At 43.0% G+C, this 13,811-nt stretch overlaps 1 protein-coding gene across 5 annotated transcripts in view; it reads right to left on the bottom strand.

The window, feature by feature from the left end:
- Positions 1 to 13,811, bottom strand: part of LOC144692310 (zinc finger SWIM domain-containing protein 5) — a 248,934-nt gene that overhangs the window by 60,921 nt on the left and 174,202 nt on the right. For all 5 annotated transcript variants that reach the window (XM_078560963.1, XM_078560964.1, XM_078560966.1 and 2 more), the window contains one exon: positions 3,702 to 3,850. In XM_078560963.1, coding sequence (XP_078417089.1) covers positions 3,702 to 3,850 — 149 coding nt within the window. The remainder of the gene's footprint in view (positions 1 to 3,701; positions 3,851 to 13,811) is intronic.

Consider the following 13,811-nt stretch of genomic DNA (forward strand, 5'->3'; position numbering starts at 1 on the left):
CCAGGAGCAGCATCAGGCAGATCTAAAAATGAGCTGTCAACTTGATGAAGCTACAACACAGAACTACTTGCATGACAAAAGTGGTAGCAACATGCAATAGACAGACTAAATGATCCCACAACCAATGGATCATATCAAAGCGCTGCAGTCCTGCCACATCCAGTCATGAATGGTGGTGGACAAATAAGCACCCAACTGGAGGAGGCGGCTCCTTAAATATCCCCATCCTCAATGATGGGAGAACCCAGAACATCAGTTTACAAGGCAAGGCTAAAGCATTTGCAACAAACTTCAGCCAGAAATGCTGTGTAGATGATCCACCTTGGCCTCCTCCTGAGGGCCCCCACATCACAGATGACAGTCTTCAGACAATTCAATTCACTCCGCTGAATTGACTGGGCTGACAAGTGGCAAGTAACATTCGCGCCACACAAGTATCAGGCTATGACCATCTCCAACAAGAGGGAACCCAACCATCACCCCTCAATGTTCAATAGCATTACCATCACTGAATCCCCCACTATCAACATCCTGGTGGTTACCATTGACCAGAAACTGAACTGGACTAGCCATATAAATACTGTGGCTACAAAAGCAGGTCAGAGGCTAGGAATCCTGTGACGAGTAACTTGCCTCCTGACTCGCCAAAGCCTGTCCACCATCTACAAGGCACAAGTTAGGAGTGTGATGGAATACTCCCCACTTGCCTGGATGAGTGAAGCTCCAACAACACTCAAGAAGCTTGACACCATCCAGGACAAAGCAGCCCGCTTGATTGGCACCACATCCACAAGCATTCCTTCCCTCTCCCACCGGCGCACAGTAGCGGCAGTGTGTACCATCTACAAGATGCACTGCAAGAATTCACCAAGGCTCCTTCGACAGCACCTTTCAAACCCACAACCGCTATCATCTAGAAGGACAAGGGCAGCAGATGCATGGGAACACCACCACTTGTAAGTTCCCCTCCAAGTCAGTCACCATCCTGACTTGGAAATATATCGCTGTTCCTTCATGGTCACTGGGTCAAAATCTTGGAACTCCCTTCCTAACAGCACTGTGGGTGTACCTATACCCACATGGACTGCAGCGGTTCAAGAAGGCAGCTCACCTCCAACTTCTCAAGGGCAACTAGGGTTGGGCAATAAATGCTGGCCCAGCTAGCGAAGTCTACATCTTGTGAATGAATAATAAAGAAAAAGAAACAGCTGAATGTACTGGGTACTGCAAAGGCTCTGGGCCCTGACAACATTTCAGCAATAGTACTGAAGACTTCTGCTCCAGAACTTGCTGAGCCCCTAACCAAGTTGTTCCAGTACAGCTACAACACTGGCATCTACCATGCAGTGTGGAAATTTGTCCAGGTATGTCCTGTCCACAAAATCAGGACAAATCCAACATAGCCAATTACTGCCCCAAACAGTCTACTCTTGATCATCATCAAAGTGAAGGAAGGGGTTGTCGACAGTGTTATCAAGTGGCACTTAACCAGCTCACTGATGCTCAGTTTGAGTTTTACCAGGGCCACTCAGCTCCTGAACTCATTACAGCCCTCATCCAAACATGGACAAAAGAGTTGAACTCAAGAAGGGAGGTGAGTGACTGTCCTTGACATCAAGGCAGCATTTGATTGAGTGTGACACCAAGGAGCCCTATCAAAACTGAAGTCAATGGGAAACCAGGGTAGGTGGGGGCGAAACTCTCTACTGGTTGGAGTCAGGCCTAGCACAAAGGAAGAAAGTTGTAGTTGTTGGAGGTCAATCATCTTAGTCCCAGGATATCGCTATAGGAGTTCCTTAGGATAGTGTCCTAGGCCTGACCATATTCAACTGTTTCATCAATGACTTTCCTTCCATAAGGTCAGAGGTGGTAATATTTGCTGATGATTGCACGGTGTTCAGCACCATTCGCACTCCTCAGATACTAAAGCAGTCCATGTTCATGTGCAGCAAGAACTGGACAACATTCAAGCTTGGGCTGATAAGTGGCAAGTAATATTCAAGCCACACAAGTGCCAGGCAATGACCATCTCCACCAAGAGAGAATCTAACCTCGACATTTAATGTCATTACCATTGATGAATCCCCAACTATAAACATCCTGGGGGTTACCATTGACCAGAAACTGAACTGGACTAGCCACCTAAATACTGGGCTACAAGAACGTCAGAGGCTGGGAATTCTGTGGCAAGTAACTCACCTACTGACTCCCCAAAGCCTGTCCACCATTTACAAGGCAAAAGTCAGGAGTGTGATGGAATACTCTCCACTTGCCTGGATGAGTGCATCTCCAACAACACTCAAGAAGCTCGACACCATGCAGGACAAAGTGGCCCACTTGATTGGCATCCCCATCCACCAACATTCACTCCCTCCACCACTGATGCCCAGTGGTAGCAGTATGTATCATCTACAAGATGCACTGCAGCAACTCATCAAAGCTCCTTTGATAGTACCTTCCAAACCCATGACCTCTACCACCTAGAAGGACAAGGGCAGCAGGTATATGGGAACACCACTACCTGCAAGTTCCCCTCCAAGCCACATACCATCCTGACTTGGAACTATATCGCTGTTCCTTCATTGTCGCTGGGTCAAAATTCTGGAACTCCATTCCTAACAGCACTGTAGGTGTACCTACACCACATGGACTCCACTGGTTCAAGGTGGCGGCTCACCACCACTTCTCAAGGGCAATTAGAGATGGGTCTTAAATGCTTGCCTAGCCGGCGACTCCCACATCCCGTGAAAGAATAAATAAAATAAAAGGATCATACTGGAACAGGGGTTTTGGTTAGGAAATATACGCTTGCACTGTGCAATTCTGTGAAGAAATACTTATAAAGGCATGTAAAGGTTGTCTCCAGTTCTATCCTTCCCCAACTGGCTTTCTGGAGTATAAAATACAGTAACACCCTTAGAGATCAGATGACATTCATTCACCAGCTTATATTTCACCTCTTTTCTATTTTTCCTTAGTTCTGTTGAAGAGTCATATGGACTCAAAACGTTAACTGTGTTCTTCTCTACAGATGCTGCCAGACCTGCTGAGTTTTTCCAGGTATTTTTATTTTTGATTTGGACAATAATTCACTGCTTGAATGCAGCGCTTTGGAGTTTAATTCAAGCCTCGAGAAGTTACTGCCTGGAACAAGCTTCCAGATTAATCTTTTATATAGTTTTTGCACTGTTTACCTTTTTGGAATCTAGTTACTGCAGTTTTACAGCACTAATACCATTTGTTACTGTCACCATTATAGCTGTTAAGTTTTCTCATGTGGCTTGATGTAATGAATAGTAAAAGGTGTTGTTGCAAGATGAGGGAATGTGTGTTTTTTTGGAAGTAAAGAAGCCTCATAAATAAGTAAAATCAACAAATTAAAACTTCTACATCACTGCTGTTGTTAGAAGTTGCTTTCTTGAGCTAAACACAAAGTCGGCAACCCTTTCTTTGGAATGGGTAACAGAAGGAGGATAATTATTTGACCTGTCTATAAAAACAAAGCTAATTCATTATTGTATTTTTAAAAATTGGTCCAACTGTACCTAAACATAATTCTGACCAAAAGCAGGGTGGAATTATAAGCTGCAAAGAATTGAAGTGGCAGGAGAGCTCAAATATGACATTCTGTTCTTCATTAATGGTAGCTTTACTCAGAAGCTTGCCTTTTGAAAATAACTTTTGTGTTAAAAGAGCCTTACCTTAGCAAACATAGAGTTTAATTGCTTGCCAGACCCGTAGTATCCTCCCTGCGATAGGAATTGCTTTACTTGCTCTCGAACTTGTTCCTCGTCAAGATGCCAGCAGTTCTCATCATCGATGCTGGCACCAGCTGTTGGGTCAGGGGCACCTGAGCAAAACAGAAAGCAGGTAAACAGCAAAAAACAAACACATTTGGCACTTCAAGATGGAATCTCACTCTATTTTCAATGTTGCAAAATGCCTAAAAGTGGCCATAAAGTTCCCCTGATGCTTGGAGGATAAAAGTTGGCTGAGGCTGTAGTAGTAACAACTTTAATTTATATAGTACGTTAAAAATAGTAAGACACTTCATAAGAATGTAGTCAGACAAAATTTAACAACTAAGCCAGAAATTAGGGCAGGTGATTGAGCAAAAGCATGGTCAAAGAGGTAGGTTTTTAGGAGCACCTTCAAGGATAAGAGGGAGAGAGGTGGAGAAGCTTAAGGAGGCAATAACACCACAGTTGGTCTCTGTGCCTCTGGGTTAAGAAAACCGCTTCACCCAGACTTCCTGCTCCTGAATGCAGTGGCCTTGGGTGGAAAGTGCACTCATAGGTATCAGGAAAGAAAGAACCAAAGTCAGCTGTGATGGCATGCACTACTGAATGAGTGGGTTGGCCCTCACTGTCATGGGTGACATGTGCAGAATAGTCACAAGTTCAGTACAGGAGGGTTGGTGGTGCAGATAGAGTTGGACACTATGAACTCGTGCTTTGGATGTAAAAAGGGACAAAAGTAATTAAAACCCAATAATTAAGAACATTCTTTTATTAAGCTCTCTTACAAAGCTGAAATATTATTGTAAAGATATCGAATATTTTACAAGAAATCACCCACTTCAATTATTGGGGGAGTTGCCAGGGCTTCCGAGGAAAGCAAGACTCCAACAAGAAATGCCAGAAATCAGGTTTAAAAACAGTCAAAATTAGACAAGCAAATAAGCTTCATTTTCTATTCAACATCCCCTAGCTGATAATTGAAAGAAAGAGAAACTGATGTACATAGAATATAAACACCCAAATATTGAGTGCTGGTGCAATTGATAAAAGCAGCAAAGGGGGTTGCAGATTTACACAATCCGTATTACAGAAAATCAGTCCAAACTGCTGATCACCTATGTCAGGATGAACCAACAAAAGGTGATCAGGTGTCTCCTTACTCTTTTTACAATTTGCACAGATCCTAGGTATATTTTTTGTCATTTTTATTCTATTTTCGGGCACTACCTCTTCCTCTATGTCATTCAGTGACCAATATTCAATAAACATAACTTAACAAGAAAGAAGAACATTCGACTGCAAGGAGGCAACTGACAAATACCAAGACAAAATAGCAAAGGCTTCCTTAAAATAACATACTGCTGGCTGCCTAACAGAGGAACGGTGGAATCTAAAAGCATTCTGCTCATGATATTATATGGCTTCCCACCCCCTGAATCTCCATTTAAAGATAACAATCAGGCTTTGTATCAGGGGTGTAAGAAAGGCATGTGACATAAGCGTCAAGATTCCTCACAGCATTACTGGAATTGTCGGCACGATTCAGGTGAACGGGAACTGGGAAAATAGGCAGCAAGCACCCCTGCAGGGTTTCCACTGCACACTACAGTAATTTCATTAGCGGCTGTGTGTCTGCAATTTTTACTTCCTGGCAGAATGAGCAGCAGCCTAACTATGCATCCAACACATTAACAAGGATCTTTAGCAGGCCTCATTTCACATTTCTGTCATTTGAGCTAATGTTTGGAGTGGCAATGTATACATCTTTGAATTTTGCACATTAATTTGTAAATTAATTTTAATAACTCAAGCTCTAGCTAATATTTAGAATACCGGTGTATTTTTCCCACAGTTAATGTTTAATGCATTTTCTTCGGTTTTTCCAAATGAGACCACGAATTGCATTTATGTGAAACGAGAAGCAGCAAAGGCACTTAATATCAATGAGGGACTGGGTGTACAGAAAGCCTAAGAGTTCTACAGAACAGGAAGGTCCTTAAAATATATGGGATCTGCAAAGTTTTCCCCACATATCAATGTTCACTCCACTTTACTGTGTCACAGCTCTTAACTGGGAGCTATACCAAGTACAGCGTCCACTGGCAAATCAATGCTAGCCAAATACAATGGGGCGCTATCAAAACACCACTGTAGTTTATACCTTGAGTGGTACCAGGTGAAAGAATGCACATCAGATATCAGTAAGCAGCAGATCTGGATTGCCTGTATTCAACATAATAGGCACCAACCATACCTGCATGCCCTGTCACACATCCACATAGTAATTTCCATGGAGAACTGGCTTCACAGGATTCAGAATAGCATGAAGCGAATTGCAGATCTGTTCTATCAGCTGCAGATACATCTGCAGCCAAACTGTACTACAGGGATAGCATGATCCATGGTATGTAAGATTACAGGCACATTCAACTTATTGTTCTCCGCCTCCTTCGGTCTAATATAGGGTAATCTATATTATTAGCCAATGTGCTGCCCTCAGGTGTATTGGACAAACAGCACAGCCACCTATTTCACCTCCTTTGCTACTAATCGGCATGAGGAGCATAACATGGTTGCCCAAAGTCACTATGCTATTGCATTTCCCAAACTGCATGGGGCAGAAGTTAAGATGAAACAGGGTGCCCAGTAACAGCAACATACATATTTTTGTCATGCATCTGTAGCTGATACCATTTGGTGGTCTTATCTTAGAAAGCTTTCCTAAGGCTTGCCCTCTTCATTTGCATCCATTTTCATTTCCTGTAGGTAATGCAGACAATGTTTGGCCTTGTCACCTGGTATCAGTCATCCTGGAATGCTGTAAACAGAAAACTGTATGCACATCTGCCTTACTAGCTATCAAAAAAGGGAATTAGGTGCTGCATTGCTTCACCTTCCGACCACACACTCTTATTTCCTGCTCCGACACAGAATTTATATACCAATGGATTTACCATTTAATTCCTTTGTTACATACTGTCTTTATGAAGCCTTTTTAATTTCTATACATTTCACATAGCCATTATAAAGGCTTTTCACCACTGCAGTCTTTATAGAGGCTGTACAAATTTCTGCCACCATTTACATCCTTCTGATTTTCCCATTATGCAATGCTGTCAGCAAGAGCATGCTGGTAAGCAATTTCTTACTGTTCCCATCAAGGGCAAGCCTCTAAATTCCAGGTCAAAAATGTACCAGGAGCTCACCTGCACAATCCGAACATATTAAATCACCTGAATGTGTAAAATTCCACAAAATCAGTACAGGTACCTGATGTAATTTCTCCTGAAGTCTGTTCTAACACAGACCTTTCAGTTCACTTGATGACTGATGAGTTTGAGTCCAGAGAATGAGAGTATTCCAAGCTGCCCCACCAAGATTTTTCACTTGATGTAAGAGAATATTGTGATCTACCAAGTTGGTCTGTCACCATGGACTGATAAGTGCAGGGCAACATGATGCATCCTGAGTGTCCATTCTCAGTCTACTTGGGGATGAGGAAGAAAAAGCGTTGACGAGTAATGAAGGCCCGGAAATAGATACCTATCTGTCACCCTCTCAGCCAAATAATTAGAACAAAAACTTGCATGACTTGCTGTTTTTACCTTTGAGCTTAACCAGGGCCTGCAGATGAACTTTTTGTTTTGCACCATTTGCCCTCTTATCTGAACCTCTACAGGTATGTATTTTTACATTATTATAGGTCACTGCGGTTTTAATGGGATTAATGTACAAACATAATTTGTGTTTTGAAATGCAGCTGCTCCAGTCCAAAGGAAGGGAATGCTCAAATCAAAGTGACAGCATTTCACCATAAACCATCATGTTAAATTACCCTGTTTATATTCCACAAAGTAGGCTTCACTGGTTACTATGAACCTGCTGAGACTGTAGTATTCAGGCTGCATTTCACAGTTTTGTTTTGATGTTTCCCTTCTAGAACAAAACATGAATTACAATTACCATTATTGCGAAGAATAAACTGTTTTCACACCACACAAAGCACAGGACATAAAATGCTTTACAATTTACCACCCTGCTGCTGTCCGCCAACAAGCACCAATACTTTTGTTTTTGAAGATAATTTGTGTATTCCTTCTTAGTATTTCTCCAGAGAAATACACTGCCTTTCCTCCACCTTTGCAGATGACAGACAGCAGACCTGCTCACAAACCTTTATGGATGTAACTCTTGAACCAACTGCTCTTAGGTACGTGGAAGCATTATTGTCACTCGGCTTATTTAGTACATTAGTATAGTTATGCATTAATAGAATTGCACTCAAGCCAATACACTACATACATGGTATTATTGCTTCCTCACTTACAATTTCTCCCACCAGAAATGTAATTACTTGCACTTTACAAAATACTCTCCCAGACAGTACACAAGTTTCAAAAAGACCAAAATCTTGGTGCATGGTTCAAGCAAAGTACAACAGTTTTGCACATCCACCAGTATGCTTCACAGAAATTCTACCTCTTTTGAACTGGAGAATGACCATTGAGGTGACTTTTGGCTTGTTGATAGTCTGATTATTCTGTTGAAAATTCAAATAACAGTTTTGATTTCCTTTCTTAAGGATGAAAAATCTATTAATTCTGAAGTATAAAAGGACCTAAAATTCAATAGGATGCATTATTTGGATGCATCAAAAAAAAAATGCTTTTAAGAAAGTTTACTCACAGAACCCCAGGAAATAAACACCAATTTTTTTGTGTATTTCCAGTTGCCTTTTTCATCCTTTCATTTGTTTTTGTGTTTTTCCCCTTTTCTGGCCTGTATGTCTTCCCACAGAATGTTGAGTATGCCTATAGTTTGAGTTATAAAATCTATATAATCACGTAGCACAAGCTGTTAATCACAGCTGATCTCAAGCTACCAACTTTTGAGCATGTGCCAGTTTTTCTGAAGCAATTACTCAGGTTTTGTTAGTTTTTCAGGTTGCTGTGTATGATCTAGAAAGAACTTGCATTTCATTCACATTTTGCTTGGGCCTTTCTAAAGCAAAGTCAGAAGGTTGAGGATTCATAATCTAGGTTGCCCCTTTAGCACAGTGCTGAGAGAGTGCTACATTGTCAGAGATGTCTTTGAGATGAAATGTCAAATCAAGGTCCCGTCTACTTGTTTAGATATATGTAAAAGAACCCAAGATACTTTGTGTAGAAAAGCAGAGAGTTTTCCTGGTGTCCTGGGCAACATTCTTCCCTTAACCAACATCACCAAAATAGATTAACTGTTAATTAATCTGACAACCAGCACAGATTTATTAAAGGCAAATTGTCTCTGACAAAATTGATTTAGTTCAGCCAATGAATTACTCCTGAATGCAGTTACTGTTGTTTTGTAGGCAAATGCGTGAGTTAATTTCCATCCACAAGGTTCCAAGAAATAAGGCCACAGAATCATACATTACAGAAAGAGGCCATTCAGCCAATCATGCTTCTATGAGCTCTTCTGAAAGATCTATCTAAATCATCCTATCCTGCTTGCAGTTTCCTCATAGCTCTGCACCTTTTTCCTATCAAAAATATATTCAATTCCCTTTTGAAAGTTAATATTGAAGCTTTCAGGTAGTGCATTCCACAGCGTAACTACTTATAGCTTAGAGAAGATTCTCCTCTTCTTCCCTCTGGTTCTTTCGCCAGTTACCTTAAATCCCATCAGTGGAAATGCAAATTTTTGAACACCTCTATTAAATTGTTCCTTAATTTTCTCTGTGCTTTCCCTGTTCTAAGGAGAACAATCCCAGCTTTTCTAGTCTCCTCATATAGCCAAAGTCCCCTATTCCTGGCATAATTTCAGTAAATCTCCTTCACCCTCTTCAAGACCTTGACATTCTTGCTAATGTGTGGAGCCCAGAATTGTACATAATAGGCCAAATCATCCAGGCTCTGGATTGCCAGAGAACAGATATACAACTGAGATGCACGTTGGGACTCTCCAGAAGTCCTGACACGCTGACCTATGTGGGAATTGCCCGGGAAGTTCCAACTTCCGTTGGGAAATTCCATTGCTCTCTAGAACCTTCCGCAAATGCCTCCTGTCTTTGACACTAAGCTACAGTTGCTGACTCCGGACAGTTCCGTGGTTCTTACCTGAATAGTTATCCAGGAAATGTTAGACATAATAAAACCTAGTCCAACATCTGGATAACTCCGCAACTGACCCCCCAATCAATCCCCCCTGACAAGCCCCCCAATTTCTCAACTACCCCCAGACCCGACCACCTCCTGACCACCTGACTACCGCCGACCACCAACCCCGACACGATGCGACTATCCCCCAACATGACCGCCACTCTGACTACCACCCCCACCTCGCCACAACCCCCCTCCCCTCCCCATCCCCCACCCCAGGACACCAGGAGAACTCATAATACTTTTATGTAGAGTTCTCCTTTTACATAATCTAAACAAGCAGGCTGGGTCCTGGTTTAACATCTCATCTCAAAGTGGGCCGGATATTTGCGGAATCGTGGAGACTCCTCAGACCTTTAAAAATGGTGGAAAGGACGTGGATCCATAAGGCCCTCACCCATTTCCAACAGATCCAATTTTTGCTGGTAGATGAAAGGGGACAGGGCATGACTCACGCAAGCAGGAAACCTGAACTCAGCAGGGCCATTTGAACTCAGTGCTAAGTTCAAACAGACCCCATTTTCACTGTAGCAAAGGCTTTATTCTACAGAGTGGGAGACACAAATTTATCAAGGAGACATAAATGCTCTTGAAGGATGGATAAAGTATGTAGAACTGTCAAGCTGTCTAGTTATTTAAATCCCCAACCCTTTAAAAATTGGAGCCTGCCTGTGTCAATAGGAATGGATTAAAAAAAATCTGTTCTGGTAGTCACCATCATTGCTTGTTGAATTACCTCAAGGGTTATCATGATATCATTGCTAATGGTTGGCTGCTTTCCACAGCCTACAATTATCCCAGCAGGAGGTTCTAAGTTCACACAGTTTGACTGACAGCTCAAAGAAGTTATTAATGGATTAGCTGTCTTTGATGTGGTGTTATGAATGCAAGTTTGTTTTGATAAGGTATTAAGTATTTGAGGGGCTTTCAAAATTTTGAATGGGCTGTCATGAATGGGGGCTTTTTTATTATAATGAAAGTGGTAATAGATATTTAGATCTTTATTTTATTTCAGAATCACAGAATCTTTACAGTGCATAAGGAGGCCATTCGGCTCTTCGAGTCTGCACTGGCTCTCAGAAAGAGCATTCTACCCAATCCCACTCGCCTGCCTTATCCCCATAACCTTGCATATTCTTTCTTTTCAGATAGCAATCCAGTTCCCTTTTGAATACCTTGATTGAATCTACCTCCACCACCCTTTCAGGAAGTTCGTTCCAGACTGTAGCCACCCTCTGGGTAAAAAAAAAATTTTCCTCACATCACATTTACTCGTTTTGCCAATTATTTTGAATCTGTGCCTTCTAGTTCTTGAGGTACGCTTGAGTGGGAACAGTTTCTCACTATTTACCCTGTCCATACACCTCAGGATCTTGAATATCTCTGTCAAGTCTCCTCTCAGCCTTCTTTTCTCCAAGGAAAACAGACCCCAGCCTCTCCAATCTATCCTCATAGCTACGGTTGTTTATCCCTGGAATCATCTCAACGTGGTTCCTGAGGTCTGTCCACATTGGCTACTAGGTGACTTGGCTTGGAGACTGTAAGGGGCCATGCATTTGCATGGATGGATGGGTTTGGGGGTGGGGGTGGGGGGGGGGGGGGGGCGCGGCGGAGGCAGGGGAGTGATGAGGTGAGGGTTAGAGGACCTAATATTTAAAACAAAACAACTGGGACAAAATTCCAGAGAACGAGGCGGGCCTTTGAAACAACCTTGGCACTCGGCGGCCCTTGTGGCCACCTCCAATCTGTGCCTGGGGCTGGCGGGCCCAACTCCATCTCACATCTGTACCACCACCCCCTCCCCCCCCAAAACCCCCCCCCACACAATCGCAAAGTGAGACTTGCAGCATTCAGGGTACTCTTTTCCAAGGTGGGTATGCTGAGCCAGGAAATTTCCTGACGCGAGTTAGCTACCCCAGGAGCAAAATCTCCAGCTCAGTACCACTGATCATGCAGCACTCTCTCAGCGGTGCACTAATGAGGCATCACAGATTATGCACTCAAGTGCTAGACTCATGTTTGAACTCTCAACCTTTAGACTCTGAAGGCAGTGATGCTACTGAATCAAACTGACATCCATTTAACTTCACACGCTTAACCAATATCAGGTATTAAAAATAACAAATTTGTGTTTAAATATAAGATGCAATATATTTATGAATAAATTAAGTCAGTGACATTTCACACAATAATCAGCCTCTTCTTGACATCATCTGAAATCCTTAATAATGTTTCTACATCAAATGTGGAATCAAAGGCAGTTAATCACCAATGGGCACTCAAGTATAGAATTAGTGAACTCTGGGGCTTGTAGTTCTGTGAGTTCCCAAATTACTAAAAGCCACCATTTATCTCTTGTGTGAAGACTGTTTACAGAAGCATTGGCACCGAATGAAGTGGTGGTACACAATCATGAGTCTTTGTTTTTAGCACTGCACTCTTGAAACTAACATACATGCTGTTACAAATATAAAAGATTGTTATGTTTTGGGGACTGTCTATTTCATTTCAAGATAGAACGGAGTTGGGTGTCTAAGGATTAGCTAATTAGCATTTCCACCTGGATACAAGGCCCATGTGATTCACATTGCGATGGAGATGGGCTTTGGTAAGGGAGAAGTCCATAGGAAATCATTGTAGTATTGGGTTGCAGGGTTTTTAAAAAATTCATTCCCAGGATGTGGGCTTCACTGGCTGGGCCAGCGTTTATTGCTCATCCGGTAGTTGCTCTTGAGGTGGTGGTGGTGAGCTGTCTTCTTGAACCGCTGCAGTCCATGTGGTGTAGGAACACCCACAGTGCTGTTAGGAAGGGAGTTCCAGGATTTTGACCCAGCGACAGTAAAGGAACGGCGAAATATTTCCAAAGCAGGGTGGTGAGTGACTTGGAGGGGAGCCTCCAGGTGGTGGTGTTCCCATGCACCTGCAGCCCTTGTCCTTCCAGATGGTCGTGGGCTTGGAAGGTGCTGTCTAAAGAGCCTTGGTGAATTCCTGCAGTGCATCTTGTAGATAGTACACACTGCTACTACTATGTGTCAGTGGTGGAGGGAGTGAATGTTCGTGGGTGTGGTGCCAATCAAGCGTGCCTCTTTGTCCTGGATGGTGTCAAGCTCCTTGAGTGTTGTGGGAGCTGCACTCATCCAGGAAAGTGGGGAGTATTCCATCACACTTCTGACTTGTGCCTTCTAGATGGTGGACAGGCTTTGGGGAGTCAGGAGGTGGGTTACTCGTCGCACGATTCCCAGCCTCTGACCTGCTCTTATGGCCACAGTATTTATATGGCTAGTCCAGTTCAGTTTCTGGTCAATGGTAACCCTCAGGATATTAATAGTGGGGGATTCAATGATGGTAATGCCATTGAACATCAAGGGGTGACGGTTGGATGGCCTGGCACTTTTGTGGCATGAATGTTACTTGCCACTTGTCAGTCCAATCCTGTATATTGTCCAGGTCTTGCTGCATTTCGACATGAACTGCTTCAGTATCTGAGGAGTCGTGAACAGTGCTGAACATTGTGCAATCATCAACAAGTGAGAGAGTGAGAAAGAGAGAGCGTGAGAGAGCACGAGAGAGCGCGAGAGAGCGCGAGAGAGCGCGAGAGAGCGCGAGAGAGAGCGAGAGAGCGCGAGAGAGCGCGAGAGAGAGCGAGAGAGAGCGAGAGAGGGCGAGAGAGTGCGAGAGAGAGAGCGAGAGAGATAGAGGCAAAAGCAAAATACTGCGGATGCTGGAAATCTGAAACAAAACCAAAAATAGCTGGAAAAACTCAGCAGGTCCGTCAGCATCTGCAGAGAGGAATACAGTTAACATTTCAAGTCCGTATGACTCTTCATCAGAACTTCATCAGATAGAGGCAGCCAGTCTCTATTGCTCACCATGCAGAATGTGGGTGGGAGCTCATGCTTGGATTGAGGAGAGCAAGTTCGTGAGGATTTAA

Source organism: Cetorhinus maximus, chromosome 17 (genome assembly GCF_964194155.1).
Source record: "Cetorhinus maximus chromosome 17, sCetMax3.hap1.1, whole genome shotgun sequence".
Lineage (NCBI taxonomy): Eukaryota > Metazoa > Chordata > Chondrichthyes > Lamniformes > Cetorhinidae > Cetorhinus > Cetorhinus maximus.